The sequence below is a fragment of the Fusarium verticillioides genome, chromosome 5 (genome assembly GCF_000149555.1).
Source record: "Fusarium verticillioides 7600 chromosome 5, whole genome shotgun sequence".
Classification (NCBI taxonomy): domain Eukaryota; kingdom Fungi; phylum Ascomycota; class Sordariomycetes; order Hypocreales; family Nectriaceae; genus Fusarium; species Fusarium verticillioides.
The window spans coordinates 1,244,639-1,257,777 of NC_031679.1; the positions used below are offsets into that span (position 1 = coordinate 1,244,639).

The following is a 13,139-nucleotide window of genomic DNA, read 5'->3' on the forward strand; positions in this document are numbered from 1 at the left end:
AGGCCGCTAGAGAGGTTAGGATTTTAATAAAGTAGCTAAGGCTTTTATTATTTAAGCTATAAAAAGTAAGAGGTTATACTATAATATTATAAATAAGGCTAGATATTTACTTACTATTATTTTTAATATCTTTTAATATTAAAAAACTTATTAAACCTTAAATAAAAAATAAAAATCTAGGTATTTTAAAAAACTTATAGTTTAGTAGATTTAATATATATTACTTATATTAAAATATAACTATAAGATTATATATAAATTACTTATTAATTATTTAGATAATAATATCTTATAAATAACTATATATTAAGTTATAAGACTTTATTATAGTTATAAATAGAGGGCTATATAGTATATACTACTATTTAGAGAAATAGTAAGATAGTAGTTTTTATAATATTAAGCTTAAAAAGAAGATATTAATAAATTACTAAAAGTATATTATTTTAAAGTTTACTAATAGATACTACTTAGGAATCTTTTACTTAATTAATAATACCTTTAAACTATTTTTAATAATAAATTATTAGTTTAATTATAACTAAATTATAAATATAGCTAGGTTTTTAAGAAGCCTTATAAGAAGTTTATAAAGAAATTAGTTAATATAATAGTTTATAAAAAGTTATAATTATTAATTATAATTTAAAAAGTAATCTAGAGAGGTAGTAAATCTAGTATTATTATTATAATCTATAATTAAATTACTAGAAAAAAAGGATATATTTCTTTAAGTTATTAGGAGGTATTAATAAAAGGTTTACTTCCTATTTAGACTAGTTTTTACTATTTTTAATAAGATAATACTTATATATTAATACCGAATTATAGGCATATATGTATATAAGGGTATTGAGAAGGGTTATATAGGTTAATTTTAAAAGTGGGCCTTAGTATTATAGGATAAATACCAAGACCTGGATTAACTATTGTTAAACCGGTAGTACTATATAATTAAGAGGGATTATATAAGCCTGTAAATGGTTTAACCTAAATAAGCCTTAGATATTAAGAATGCCAATTATATAACTAAAGGAAGACTAAAGGAGGGGTAATAGAATACTAGAAGTTAGATAGAATAGGTAATATAATTAATTTAGTTTAATAATTAAAAGTCTTAAAGCTATACTTCTTAAAGGTAGCTATAACTATAAGAAAGAAGAGCTAATTATTAAAATAAACCTTAAGTACTATCTCCTATATATAGTATAATATTTTATAGTATAAATATAAAGTCTTACCTGCTAAGTAACCCTAATAACTAGGATTCCTTTAAATAGTTATATATTATAAAAATAACTATAGAAAGGGTATATAAGCTAGGTTAACTTTTAGATCTAAAATGTTTTATAAACCTATGAATTAAAGAGCTGCAGAGGCCTAAGATTAAAGACTACTAAGTGATACTATATATTAAGTTACTCCTAAATAGCTTAAGCACTACATATAAAGAATAATATATAAATAGATATAGTAACCTACTCCTTATATAATAAAAGGCTTATAAAGCTAAAATAAATATCTATTATATAGACTTTAACTAAATATATAAATAAGTAGATAGTATCTATAATATATTAAATTAGATAATTAAGAAAATAAGCCTTTATTATATTAAAATATATTTACTTACTATAAATAAGTTAAGTAAATATAATAATATATTATAATTCTTTCTTAATCTTAAAGCTATATATAGTATTAATAATACTATAAAAAGGAAATAAGCCTAAAAATACTATTTTAAAGTACTAAAAAGCGCTTTAAACCCTAGAACTAACTAGGAAAAGTAGATTATAAAATAGAAAATAATAATCTAAGTTAAAAAGCTTAGGGGCATTACTAAGGCCTAATACCTAAATACCTAGTTTAAAGACCTATAATAGGCTTTAGATTAATACTTTAAGATTTTCTTATAAATTAAATAGAGTTAAAATAAGAAAGAAATTAAAGATAGATCCTATCTTCTATTAAACTTCTTTATATAGTTTAGATAAGAAATTTAAGATAGTAAAAGAAGAGGTAATAGATTATAGACTAATTAAGTTATAAAGGGGAGCTTTAGACTGATATTTAGAGCCTTAAATTTAAAGGATTAAAGCTTATTATTAGGAGATAAGAAATAAAGCAGGTTAGCTACTAATAAATCTAAGGAAGGCTTAGTAAAGTAAGCCTGGCTAAGTATTAAGACTCTAGAGAGATATATATTATATAAGAAAAATTATAAATGTCCTAATAGTATATTATATTAGGTAGCTTTCCTTAAATTAGTACTTAAGAAGTTCTAGCTAAATTAAAAATAGCTAGACCTATTTAAATAACACTTAAAAGGAAATAAAGAGATTAAAGAACTATACTAAAGACTCTAAACTAATAATAAAGCCTTAAAAGAGAAATCAAGTTAACTATTCCTAGTAAGGCCCTTAATCTTAAAAAAGGCAGCTACTTTCCTAGCCTTAAGTAGCAAATACCTATTATATAACTTATCTATCCTAGACTCTAGAACTATAATCTATATATTTAATAACTTAAAACAGTTTAAGTTAATAAAAACTATATAATATAAAAAAAGAGTATTTATAAGGTCTAAATAGCTACTAATACTTAGATATAGAGATATAGAAATCTAAGTTATAAATCTGCAGGATAAGCCTTAAATAATAAATCTAAATTACATAGCCTATTACCTAGAAATAGGCACTAACCTAGTATTACTATAAAAATTATAATAAATAGGGTATTAGTAAGACTAATATAATAAGGCTAATATATTAAGATATATAAATAGCTAAGTATTATATAAGCTTAAATAGGAATATAACTAGTATATACTTAATTACCTTATTAAAATAGGCAAATAAGCCTTATTTACTATAAGGCACCTGCATTATAACTCCTAGACTATAAACAAGCCTAATAAGGTTCTAGCCAGGATATAGCACTAGTAACTAGGGTATCTAGGACTAAAAAGCCTAGAATACTTAGCAAACTATACCTTTAGAGCCAAGATTAAAGGTTTAATAATAGTAGAATATAATATATATAGGTTAGCTAAGTTAAAGTGTTAAAAGCACTATGAACTATAAGAATAACCCTTAAAAGCCAGAGAAAGAGTCTTAATAGATTTCTATAACTATCTAGTTAAAATAAATAATTATATATTATATACTATAATAATAGACTGCTATTTAGGAATATATTAAGACTACTATTTTATAAACTGCTATAATAATAACCTACTAGCGATACTTAAGCATTTTACTTAAATACTTAAAATAATATATAAAGTCAAGCTATAAATTATAAAGATAGATAATAAGCTATAAAAGGGGCATTTAACCTATATATAGCTTCTAAGAAAGGGGATTAGAGTAGATAAGAGTATACTAAGAACTTAATAATAAAATAGCTCTAAAGAGCATTCTAGGGAGGTAATTAAAGAGAAAGTAAGACTATTAATAATTAATAGTAATCTCCTTTTAAGTCTTTAGCTTAAGATAGTAAGAATAGCAGTATATATACTAAACTAAATACTAAAGTAATAACTAAAGTAAAAAACCTTATATAAAAGCTTCTTTTTAAATATTCTATCTATAAAAGAAGGTAATTAGCCTTAAATTAGTTATATAAGAAGTATTAGATATAAGGCATTCTTATTAATAAAAGAGGCATAAAATAAGGAAAATTACCTTTAATTAAAAATAAATCTAAAAATATAGATAGGATATCTAGTTAGATATAATTCTTTAAATATCTTTAGAGTATAAAACCCTGTTATAAATAAGGTCTATATAACTTAAGATATTATCTTTAATAAAAAGGAATTCTTTAGTGCTAATAAGGTATAAATAAGGGATACTATTAGGAAATAGACCCTTAAAGAATTGCAATAGTAATTATAAGCTTTCTTAAGTTTTAAGTAAATTAATTAAATAATAGACCTAGTTTAAAGTATTAATAAGGAAGAAATATAGGAAATGTACCTTAAAAGCTTAATTAAAGACTTACCTACCTAGGAAGTAGAGTTAAAAGATAAAGAAAGTGTAATACTAGTAAAATATATTTAAGTAAGATTTAAATTACTTTTAATACTACTAGAAAGCCTACCTTTAAGCTTCTTTACTAAGTTAAGGATCTAAATAAGTTAGGGTATAAAAGCTAGGAAAGTAATAGAAAAAGACCTTTATATACTAAACTAAGCTTTTAGTGCTAGCTTAATAGCTACCTTTATTATAAAGAAGGAAAGGAAGCTAATTACTAAGGTATTAAAGAGTAGATATATTAGTAGTAGACTAAAGCCTAGGTATAAGGCGTAAATAACTTAAATAAGCCTCTCTCCTAATAGATAAAAATATTATAAGAAGAATCTGCCTCTGGCTTTAAGTTTTTATAGTAGTCTATCAGGATATAGGTTAGAAGCAGAGTTTAGGAAAGCATAGGAAGATCACTTAGAGAGTTATAAGTAAATAGGATCTTAGACTAAGATTATAAGGTATAATCTATATATTAGTAACTTAAAAATACTTAACTATATATAGGTATTTACTTATAAATTTAATAAATATAGCTACCTATAAAGGTATAAGGTAAGACTTATTATTTAAGGAGATTAATAGATAAGATTAATTACTAATAAAATATATACTATAACCCTTACTAGAAAGTTATTTAAAACCTTACTTATAATTACTATAAAGTATAATCTTAAGCTAGTATAATATAATATAGTTAATATATTTATAAATATAAAATTACTAAGTAATATTTTTATAAAATTGCCTTTAGGCTTTAGAAAGAGCAGGAAGGAAGACTAAGTATTGCTTTTATATAAAGCGCTATATAGATTGCAAAATGCACCGCTTTTATAGTAAAAGGAGCTTAGAAGTATACTATAAACCTTAGATTATAAGCTAGTATTAAATAAGAGCTACTATTACTAAAAAGGAAACCTACTAATTATCTTCTATATAGATAATATAGTCTTTATATTTAAGAAAGAAGATAAAGAATCTATATTATAACTTATATAATCTCTTTAGGAGAATTATAAGTTAACTAGAGGAAATAAGCTATAGTAGTTTTTTAATATATAAGTTATTTAAGATTATATATTAAAATGTATTTAGGTAACTTAAATTATATATCTTAAGAAGATATATAAGATATATATTACAGATACTATAAATGCCTCTTTAATAAGAAAGGAAAAACTCTTTCTAAATTAAAGAAAAGCAGATAATCATATAGCTAACTAGTATAAGAAGGTAATTAGATTAATCCTATATATAAGTATTATTAACTAACTAGATATTATATTTATAATCTTAAGACTATCTTAATTTATAAATAATCTAAGCAAGATATATATAGAAGCTATTAACTATATACTTAATTACCTATATATAACTTGTTTCTATAGTTTACAGTTTAGTCCTAAAAGAGAATTTATAGTATATAGTAATATATTATTTACTAATAATACCCTTAATTAGAAAAGCTTATAAGGTTATATAATAAAGATCTATAAAAGACTTATAGGATAGTAAGTAAATAAGTAAGATACAGTAACTATATTAATAACTAAGGTAGAGCTGCTTATGCTTTTATAAGCTATAAAGGAAGGGCTATTTTAATAAAGGCTACTCTAGAGCCTACAGGATAAGCTTTAAAATGTTAATTTATATCTTATTTACGATAACTAATAGACAATTCGTTTCCTAAAGAGCCCTCTATAAAAACTAAAGACCAAACTTCGATATATAAATGTCTATAACTATTAGTTATAAGAATATATCTAGAAGAAAATAATATCTTTAAGCTATAAAGTAAGCTTAAAGCTACTAGTAGATATACTTATAAAGGTATTATAAGGCATAAAGCTGAAAAAGAGCTATAAGCTATTCAGCCTTATAGATATTAAAGAATATATCTAAGATTATTAAAATGCAGATCTTATAGAAAGATTAATTAAAGAGATCCTAGATAAGTTAGATATTTAAGGAATAAGTTACTTTTTACTATTTTATAACTCCTTTAAGTTATTTTAAATATAAGATTTCTTTTAATATATTAAATATAAGATTTCTTTTAATATCTTAAATATAAGATTTCTTTTAATATTACTTAAAATGCCTTAAGCTTTATTTATATATTCTATACCCTAGAATATATAAAGTTACTTTAAAATATAGAAAATATTTTAAGAGGGAAATGAATAATTTAAAATTAGTAAATAAAAGCCTAAAAGGTAAGACTTTCCTTTATAAAGAAAACAAAAACTACTAGCTATAATACAAAAGATAAAAATAAGCCTTGCCTAGGTAAAGGCTAGGTAGGAATTACTAGATAAAGGGAAAGTGTAAGACTAAATGCCTTTTAAAATAACCTTAATTATAATATAGCGCTTATTCTTCTTTTAAAATTTCTTAAGATATTAGTATAGTTTAAAATAATAAAATAAGCTATAAAAGTATTTACTGATTTTTTAATAAAAGACTTATCTTACTAGATATAATCTAGGAAAAAGAGGGCAGTAGGTAATATATTAAAAGGACTATATAGTTTAAATTAGCTAAATAAAGCTTAAAGTTATAATATATACTACTTATATTAGGTAATAAGAGCTACTAGGGTTATAATGCTTATAATAAGTGACCCCTGGCTTAGCTTAATACTTACTAGTACTTTAACTAGTAGTAATACTATTAAGGTAGGCTAAGTATAGGATATAGCGCTGCTTAGAGTTACTAAGAAAATTAAAAAGTTAGAATATAGCTTAAAATAAAGAAATAAAATATAAAAAGACTTATATTTAATAATTTACTATATTAGCAGTAGTAACTTATATTACTTACTTAATACACTAGACCTTAATATAGGACAGGTAAGGGGGGGTATCTTCCTTACTAAATATAAGTTAATAAAGCATTTTAATAATTTAAAGCTTAAAAGGATATATAACTTACTTAACTAAAGGGAATATAAAGAGAGAAGATTTACTATTTAAAGTTAGTAATAAGCGTTAAATAAGTACTTTAAAATATAAAAGTATATATAATATAATGCTAAAAATAATATAAAAATTTAAAAATTTATATTAAGTTCTATAAAGAAAAATAATCAGCTAATATATTATAAAAGTAGAAAATAAAGCTTAAAGAGGCAGTTAAGTAGCTAAAAAAGAGAGGCATATACTAAATGTAATATTAATACTTAAAGAAAAAAAGAAGAGATTAGATTTTATAGCAGAGAAAGGCTTATATATTTTAAAAATAAGAAGCCTATTATTTAAATTAATTTAAAGATCTATCTATTATTTATAGAACCTATCTATTATTAATATATAATAATAGTTTAATTGTTAATTAACTATTTAAAAAAGTAGAGAATAATTTAAATTATAATAGGAAGTATTATATAATAAGATATAACTAATAACTTTAGATAACTTCTAGTATACTAATAAAGGGAACCTAGAAGATAGTAATCTAAGCTATTAGAGTATTATAGTGGTTCTACTCTAGGGGGGTGTATTAAACCGGTAGTACTATATAATTAAAAGGGATTATATAAGCCTATAAATAGTTTAACCTAAACAAGCCTTAGATATTAAGAATACTAATTATATAACTAAAGGAAGACTAAAGGAGGGGTAATAGAATACTAGAAGTTAGATAGAACAGGCAATATAATTAATTTGGTTCAATAACTATAACCCGCTATTCAGGAAGGCTATAATTATCACGCATTATATATATACCTTAAAGTCTATAATAAACTAGCTATTAAAATATAAAATATCCTAGATTAACTGGCTTACTTATAGTCTAGATCTTAATTTAATAAAATATATTTAAAAGCAATTAAAGCTTAATATTAAAAAGATATTCCCTTAATTAAAGCTTATAAAAAATAATAAGTTTAATTAAGTAAAGTTAATTAAATATATTAAGTTAATATAAGTAATAATAATACTAAAGTAAATTAATTACTTACTTAACTTACTTCCCTGCTAATTTAATGCTTATATTTAGGTATAGGGTTAGTATATAAAATATTAAAAAGAAAAATCTAGTAATTAAAATAATATATAGTATATTATTATTAGATTTAAATTAAATTAATTATATATATATAAAGTTATTACTGTTAAAGTAATTAAGTTCCTATAGGGTGGGGTGTTCAGATACTTTTGGACTATAATTTTACACCCATTACTGGATCCCAGCTATCACAACGTTGGCTCCCTTCTCTGTCCCCGCCATCTGAAACCTACGACGACAACAATCGATATCATCTCAATGGCCAGCAAATTATTTACTGGTTTTATGCGTCCACCTCGGTGAGTTGGCAACTACAGGACAAGTTGTCATCGGTAGTCCTGTGTTGTGAGCCTCCAATACCACAGCATAAAGGTGGTGATACCTCAGCACCCAATCCACTGTTGATGTCTCATCGCGAGAAACAAGCCTCTAGCCGAACTACACAATTGTGCTTCCCCAAACATCGAGTGGGAGGCCCTGTACCAATGCGAGGTGGCAAAGTTACATCGACTCGGGGTTGTCTTGCGGACAAAGAAGGTTAAACGACAAAAACCTTTTAAGCTTATATTGCCCTGACGATGTGCCCTTTCGTTTAACTTCTGCATGTGTGGAAGCGAGCGTAAAAGCAACTCTTGCGCATACAATTGAGTTTTCTGCAACTCTTCGGTTGTCCCACCTGAAATATCATGTATGAAGACAAATCTGGCAGTGGACGGCTTAAGTTTCGGTTGTTTAACGAGCATCATAGAGATCGGCGTGTTGAATCCTGCTTGTGTGCCATAATAGAACGAATCCAATTGGATCTGGTTTCGTGTTTAAGGCTCCAAAACGAATGGTGATCGTCGTTCAAAAGTACTCTCTCACCTGAAAGCAGGCTGGGTCATAGGCTATCGAAATTGAATCGCGATTCACAACATGCTCAGTGGTTAGATACACATACCGAGAGGGATGTTTGGAGATTGCGCACAAGAACAGAGGAACATGTGGTACCACCAAAACCACGAAACTTGTTTTCATAGCGTATTATTTCTAAGTGTTGAAGAGAGTGGTTATGACTTGGGGGGAAGGTTCGGTCAGTGAAGGGGGCTGCAGAGCTTCTGTTGATACGGCCTTTGGTCTTTTCTAGAAAGCGATTCTCAAGATTACCAAGCTTCGCTTTTCTTAGGTTGGTGGCTGATTTGAGGTCTTGGGTGACTTAATCATCAATGACGGTTTGTGGGGATGTTCATCGTCGTAAGTCAACCATGAAAACATCGGCGATTGAGCTTTGCTGAATTCAAGATGAGACAGCTTCCATGAGATAGGTGAAGTATGTAAATGGAAGAGAGCTACAGGTCCACCTCCACTTACACCTCATGACGGACGATACGTACCTCTCCCATCGGCCCACACCGGGACGGCTAAACCTTGGGCCAAACACACCAATCATCGACGTTGATTTTGCAAGCAGCTCCAACTCGAATTGTAATGCTCGCTACGACGGCGACATTTTGACAAGACCCGGAACCGACGACCTTGGAAGCCCTCCCGCCTTCGCGACGACACCCGCTCCGCTCGCTCAGAAAAGCATCTCCAGACTATTCACAATGGCGAGCAAGCTCACTCCCCTCATCCGCTCCGCCATCCGGCCGGTGTGCCGGGCTGCCCGCCCTCAGTCTCGCGCCGCCTTCGCTATCACAGCCAGCCGACGAAGCGACACTCTCATGGTGGTAAGTAGGCCAATTGGCGCTGTCAATTGCGACCCTGGACCATAGATCATGGCAGATCTATCGGCGCGCAATTGCTAGCGATGAGAACCAACTTGTCTGACCTATGACCGTGTGACAGCATCGAAACACCGAGGACAACAACCCCGACATCCCCTTCAAGTTCAACGAGAAGAACCAGACCGTCATTGCCGAGATCCTCAAGCGATACCCTCCTCAGTACAAGAAGGCTGCTGTCATGCCTTTGCTAGACCTCGGCCAGCGCCAGCACGGCTTCACCAGCATCAGCGTCATGAACGAGGTCGCCCGTCTTCTTGAGATGCCTCCTATGCGAGTGTACGAAGTTGCCTCTTTCTACACCATGTACAACAGAACCCCCGTGGGCACATACTTGTTTCAAATGTGCACTACGGTATGTTGTTTTCCCACATGAAGCACGGCTATGTTGACTGCAATTGCTCCACGCTAGCGTGGCAATGACGATTAGACGCCATTGAAGATTACCGGATACTCTAAAAGTACAACCCACTAACAATTGCCCCGATAGACACCTTGCCAACTTGGTGGTTGTGGATCTGATGTTATCGTCAAGGCTATTAAGGAGGAGCTCGGAATTGAGCAGGGCCAGACCACTGCTGACGGTCTATTCACCATTCTCGAGGTCGAATGTCTCGGTGCATGCGTCAACGCTCCCATGATTCAGATAAACGACGACTACTACGAGGATCTCTCCCCCGCCTCCGTGAAGGACCTCCTCAAGTCTCTTCGGGCCCAGGCTACTGCTTCCGATCCCTCAACCGTCAACGTCCCCAAGCCTGGTCCTCTCAGCAGCCGAGACACATGTGAGAACAGTGCTGGCCAAACAAGCCTTAACGCGGAACCTTGGGGAACCGAGACCACAAGGGCAGACCTGTAGAATTATAACATCATTATCTCTCTTTTTTAGTTCAATAGCAAGAAATGCAAAAAGTGTCCGGCGGGAGGAGGCTTCTACTGTACATAACACCATGTCAAATGCTTTCCCAGATATAGAATGCGTGGATTCTCGTCAATAGCAATATGATATGCTGTGTGAAGTATTGTGTCCGATAGGACTTTGTTTCTTCATTCCATTCGTTCACTTAATACAATCGCCAAAAACATGTTACGCCAAAAAAGAATACTACATCCAAATCAACTGCCTTTCCAGTCCCTCATCATTTTCACCTAGGAATCGCCCACACGCAAGATCCAGCCGTCCCCGAGACGCTGATTGTCCTCACCAAGACCTCCCCAGATCAAAATGCCGCTCTCCTCAAGTTCTCCCATCGGGGCGCTCGCAAGCCAGCCTCTCGCCACAGGCATCTCATCACTGTTATCATCGTCGTATGGCTCAAGATCAAGCTTCGTCCACTTTCCTTCACCTGTCTTACGGCCGACAGCTTGCCACATGGCAGCGGTAACGCTGGCGGCTGTCATGCCCAGAGGCGGAACTTGGAAGGCCCAGACATCGTTCAAGAACTTGCCTGCACCTTCGTGGCCCTCTGAGCTTGGGTCACGCTCACCCATAGTCAAGACAAGATACTCGTATCCAGCCCCTGACGTGATTGCCTCCAAAGATGCGACACTTCGGGGTTCGGGCCAGATCTGAGCTGGTTCGGCGTGGATTTCAGTTGAGTCGGTGTTTGGATCACTCTCGAGAATGGTTTGCCAACCACCACGGGCGCGAACAGCAACTTCTCCTTTGGTGCCTCTATCGTCAAAGATCTCAACCTCGAGGTGGAGGAAGTCGAGTTGCCCTCCAAGCTCACTTTGTCCATCAAAACCCCCGAAGCGGAACAGGCGGGTTTTGCTCACACATATGGCGCTGCCACCTCGAGCAGGGCCTGGAGCAGCTGGAAGCTCAGTCCAAGTACGGTCATGGACGTTGAAGGCCCAGATATCATTGGTGCGTTCGCCACTGGCGAGGCATCCAGAATGAATGAAAAAGGTACCGTAGCCATCCGACTCTTCATCTACGGCTTCTTCAGCCACATTACCAACAACAGGAGCTTGAGGGATACCCGTCTTAGAGGTGTCTCCGAGTGCCCACTGCCCCCAAGTCTCAGGTTCCTTGGGCCGCTTAGGAGCAAAGTCCCGGGGCCGGTCGATCGATGTGGCTGTGTGATAGCTTCGCGGGGCGGGTTGGGGGACAATTGCACCACCTGGAACGACAGGGGCAGGGTCAAGATATGTCCATGTGTTGGAGCGAGTGTCAAAGACCCAGACACGGCCACCTTCGTTCAGGGGCCGCATGTCGGGACCTCCGCGACCACCGAAGAGAAAGATACGGGACCCGATGACAGCAGTAGCATGGCCGACTCGTGAAGCTGGGACATCGCCCAATTCCGGCTTTTCTGGACCAGCAGGCTGCTTGCCTTTGGACTTGCTTTCAACCTCTTCATCTGAAGATTCGTCTTCTTCTTCTTCATCCTCTTCTTCGTCATCCTCCGCAAGAGAAACTTCGTCGAGCTTTTTCTCAATCTCCTCTTCGTCCGGCTTCTCGTCGGACTTGACTGGCTCCGGGGCCTTGGGCTGAACGGGTTGCTGAACCTCAGGCTTCTTCGGCTGGGCATCTGGTTTAGCTGGGGATGCTTTGATCTTGAAGTAGTCAGCCCCAGCCGAAGACCAAGGCAAAGTTACGACATGCATATCATTATCGACAGGCTTTCGGGGCTCGATCTCTCCGCCAAAGAGGTAAGCGGTTCCGTGGACAATATTGAGAGAATGTGAAGAACGGGGGACGTCAGGGGCATCAATGCGCTCCCATGTTCCTTTCATAGAACTCTTCTTCTGGTGAGTTGCTGAGGGAGCGGATGGAACGGAAGGCATAGGCATGGAGGGGAGGTTTTGCTGGACATTGTGGAGGAGGTCGGTGGTACGACGCTTGAGTAGAGAGAAAGATTCCATGATGATGGATTTGGGCCTGAGGGCCGATAGGCGTGAGCAATACTGGTGGTTAAACGAGGTTGTAGGTTTATGTGCACATCAACTGAATGAATGGGATGATGTCGGAGGAGAAAATGAAACATGCAAGCCCAGTCAGCGGCGGGGGGAGCTTACAGTACGAAGTGAGATGATGCTGGCGATAATGACGGGGATGACGTAGGCGCGTTTACGCCGATTTACAAGGGTCTCTATGGATAATTATAGATCTTGGGGGTTCATAATGAGGCACTTATCATCGGCACCAAACTTATCATGAGCTCGACACTTTAATTCCTTCATACCAATCCAAAAGCTGGGCTCCTTTTGTCGATGCATGTGATGCAGGCCATGCTTTGCATTGGATCTGACGGGCTGAGCTTGCAGCGGACAAGACGGACGTGGAAGGGACCTGCGGGGTACAGTAGTAATAAGGGGCCTAACGCAG

The 13,139-nt window shown here is 33.2% G+C and overlaps 3 protein-coding genes across 3 annotated transcripts; 1 reads left to right on the forward strand and 2 right to left on the reverse strand.

Annotated features, from left to right (window-relative positions):
* Nucleotides 1-8,159: 8,159 nt before the first annotated feature.
* Nucleotides 8,160-9,349, reverse strand: FVEG_02987 (hypothetical protein). Its single transcript, XM_018890544.1, has 2 exons — nucleotides 8,983-9,349; nucleotides 8,160-8,929 (listed from the first exon to the last, which is right to left on the reverse strand). The coding sequence occupies exon 2, from the start codon at nucleotides 8,786-8,788 to the stop codon at nucleotides 8,426-8,428; it is 363 nt and encodes a 120-aa protein (XP_018746872.1). The 5' UTR covers nucleotides 8,789-8,929; nucleotides 8,983-9,349; the 3' UTR covers nucleotides 8,160-8,425.
* Nucleotides 9,350-9,444: 95 nt separating this feature from the next.
* FVEG_02986 (NADH-ubiquinone oxidoreductase 24 kDa subunit, mitochondrial) lies at nucleotides 9,445-10,899 on the forward strand. The gene is made up of 3 exons (XM_018890543.1): nucleotides 9,445-9,751; nucleotides 9,870-10,160; nucleotides 10,296-10,899. Exons 1-3 carry the CDS (start codon nucleotides 9,629-9,631, stop codon nucleotides 10,662-10,664), a joined length of 783 nt encoding a protein of 260 aa, XP_018746871.1. The 5' UTR covers nucleotides 9,445-9,628; the 3' UTR covers nucleotides 10,665-10,899.
* Nucleotides 10,568-13,083, reverse strand: FVEG_02985 (hypothetical protein). The gene has a single exon (XM_018890542.1). The coding sequence runs from the start codon at nucleotides 12,674-12,676 to the stop codon at nucleotides 10,955-10,957; it is 1,722 nt and encodes a 573-aa protein (XP_018746870.1). The 5' UTR covers nucleotides 12,677-13,083; the 3' UTR covers nucleotides 10,568-10,954.
* Nucleotides 13,084-13,139: the final 56 nt, after the last annotated feature.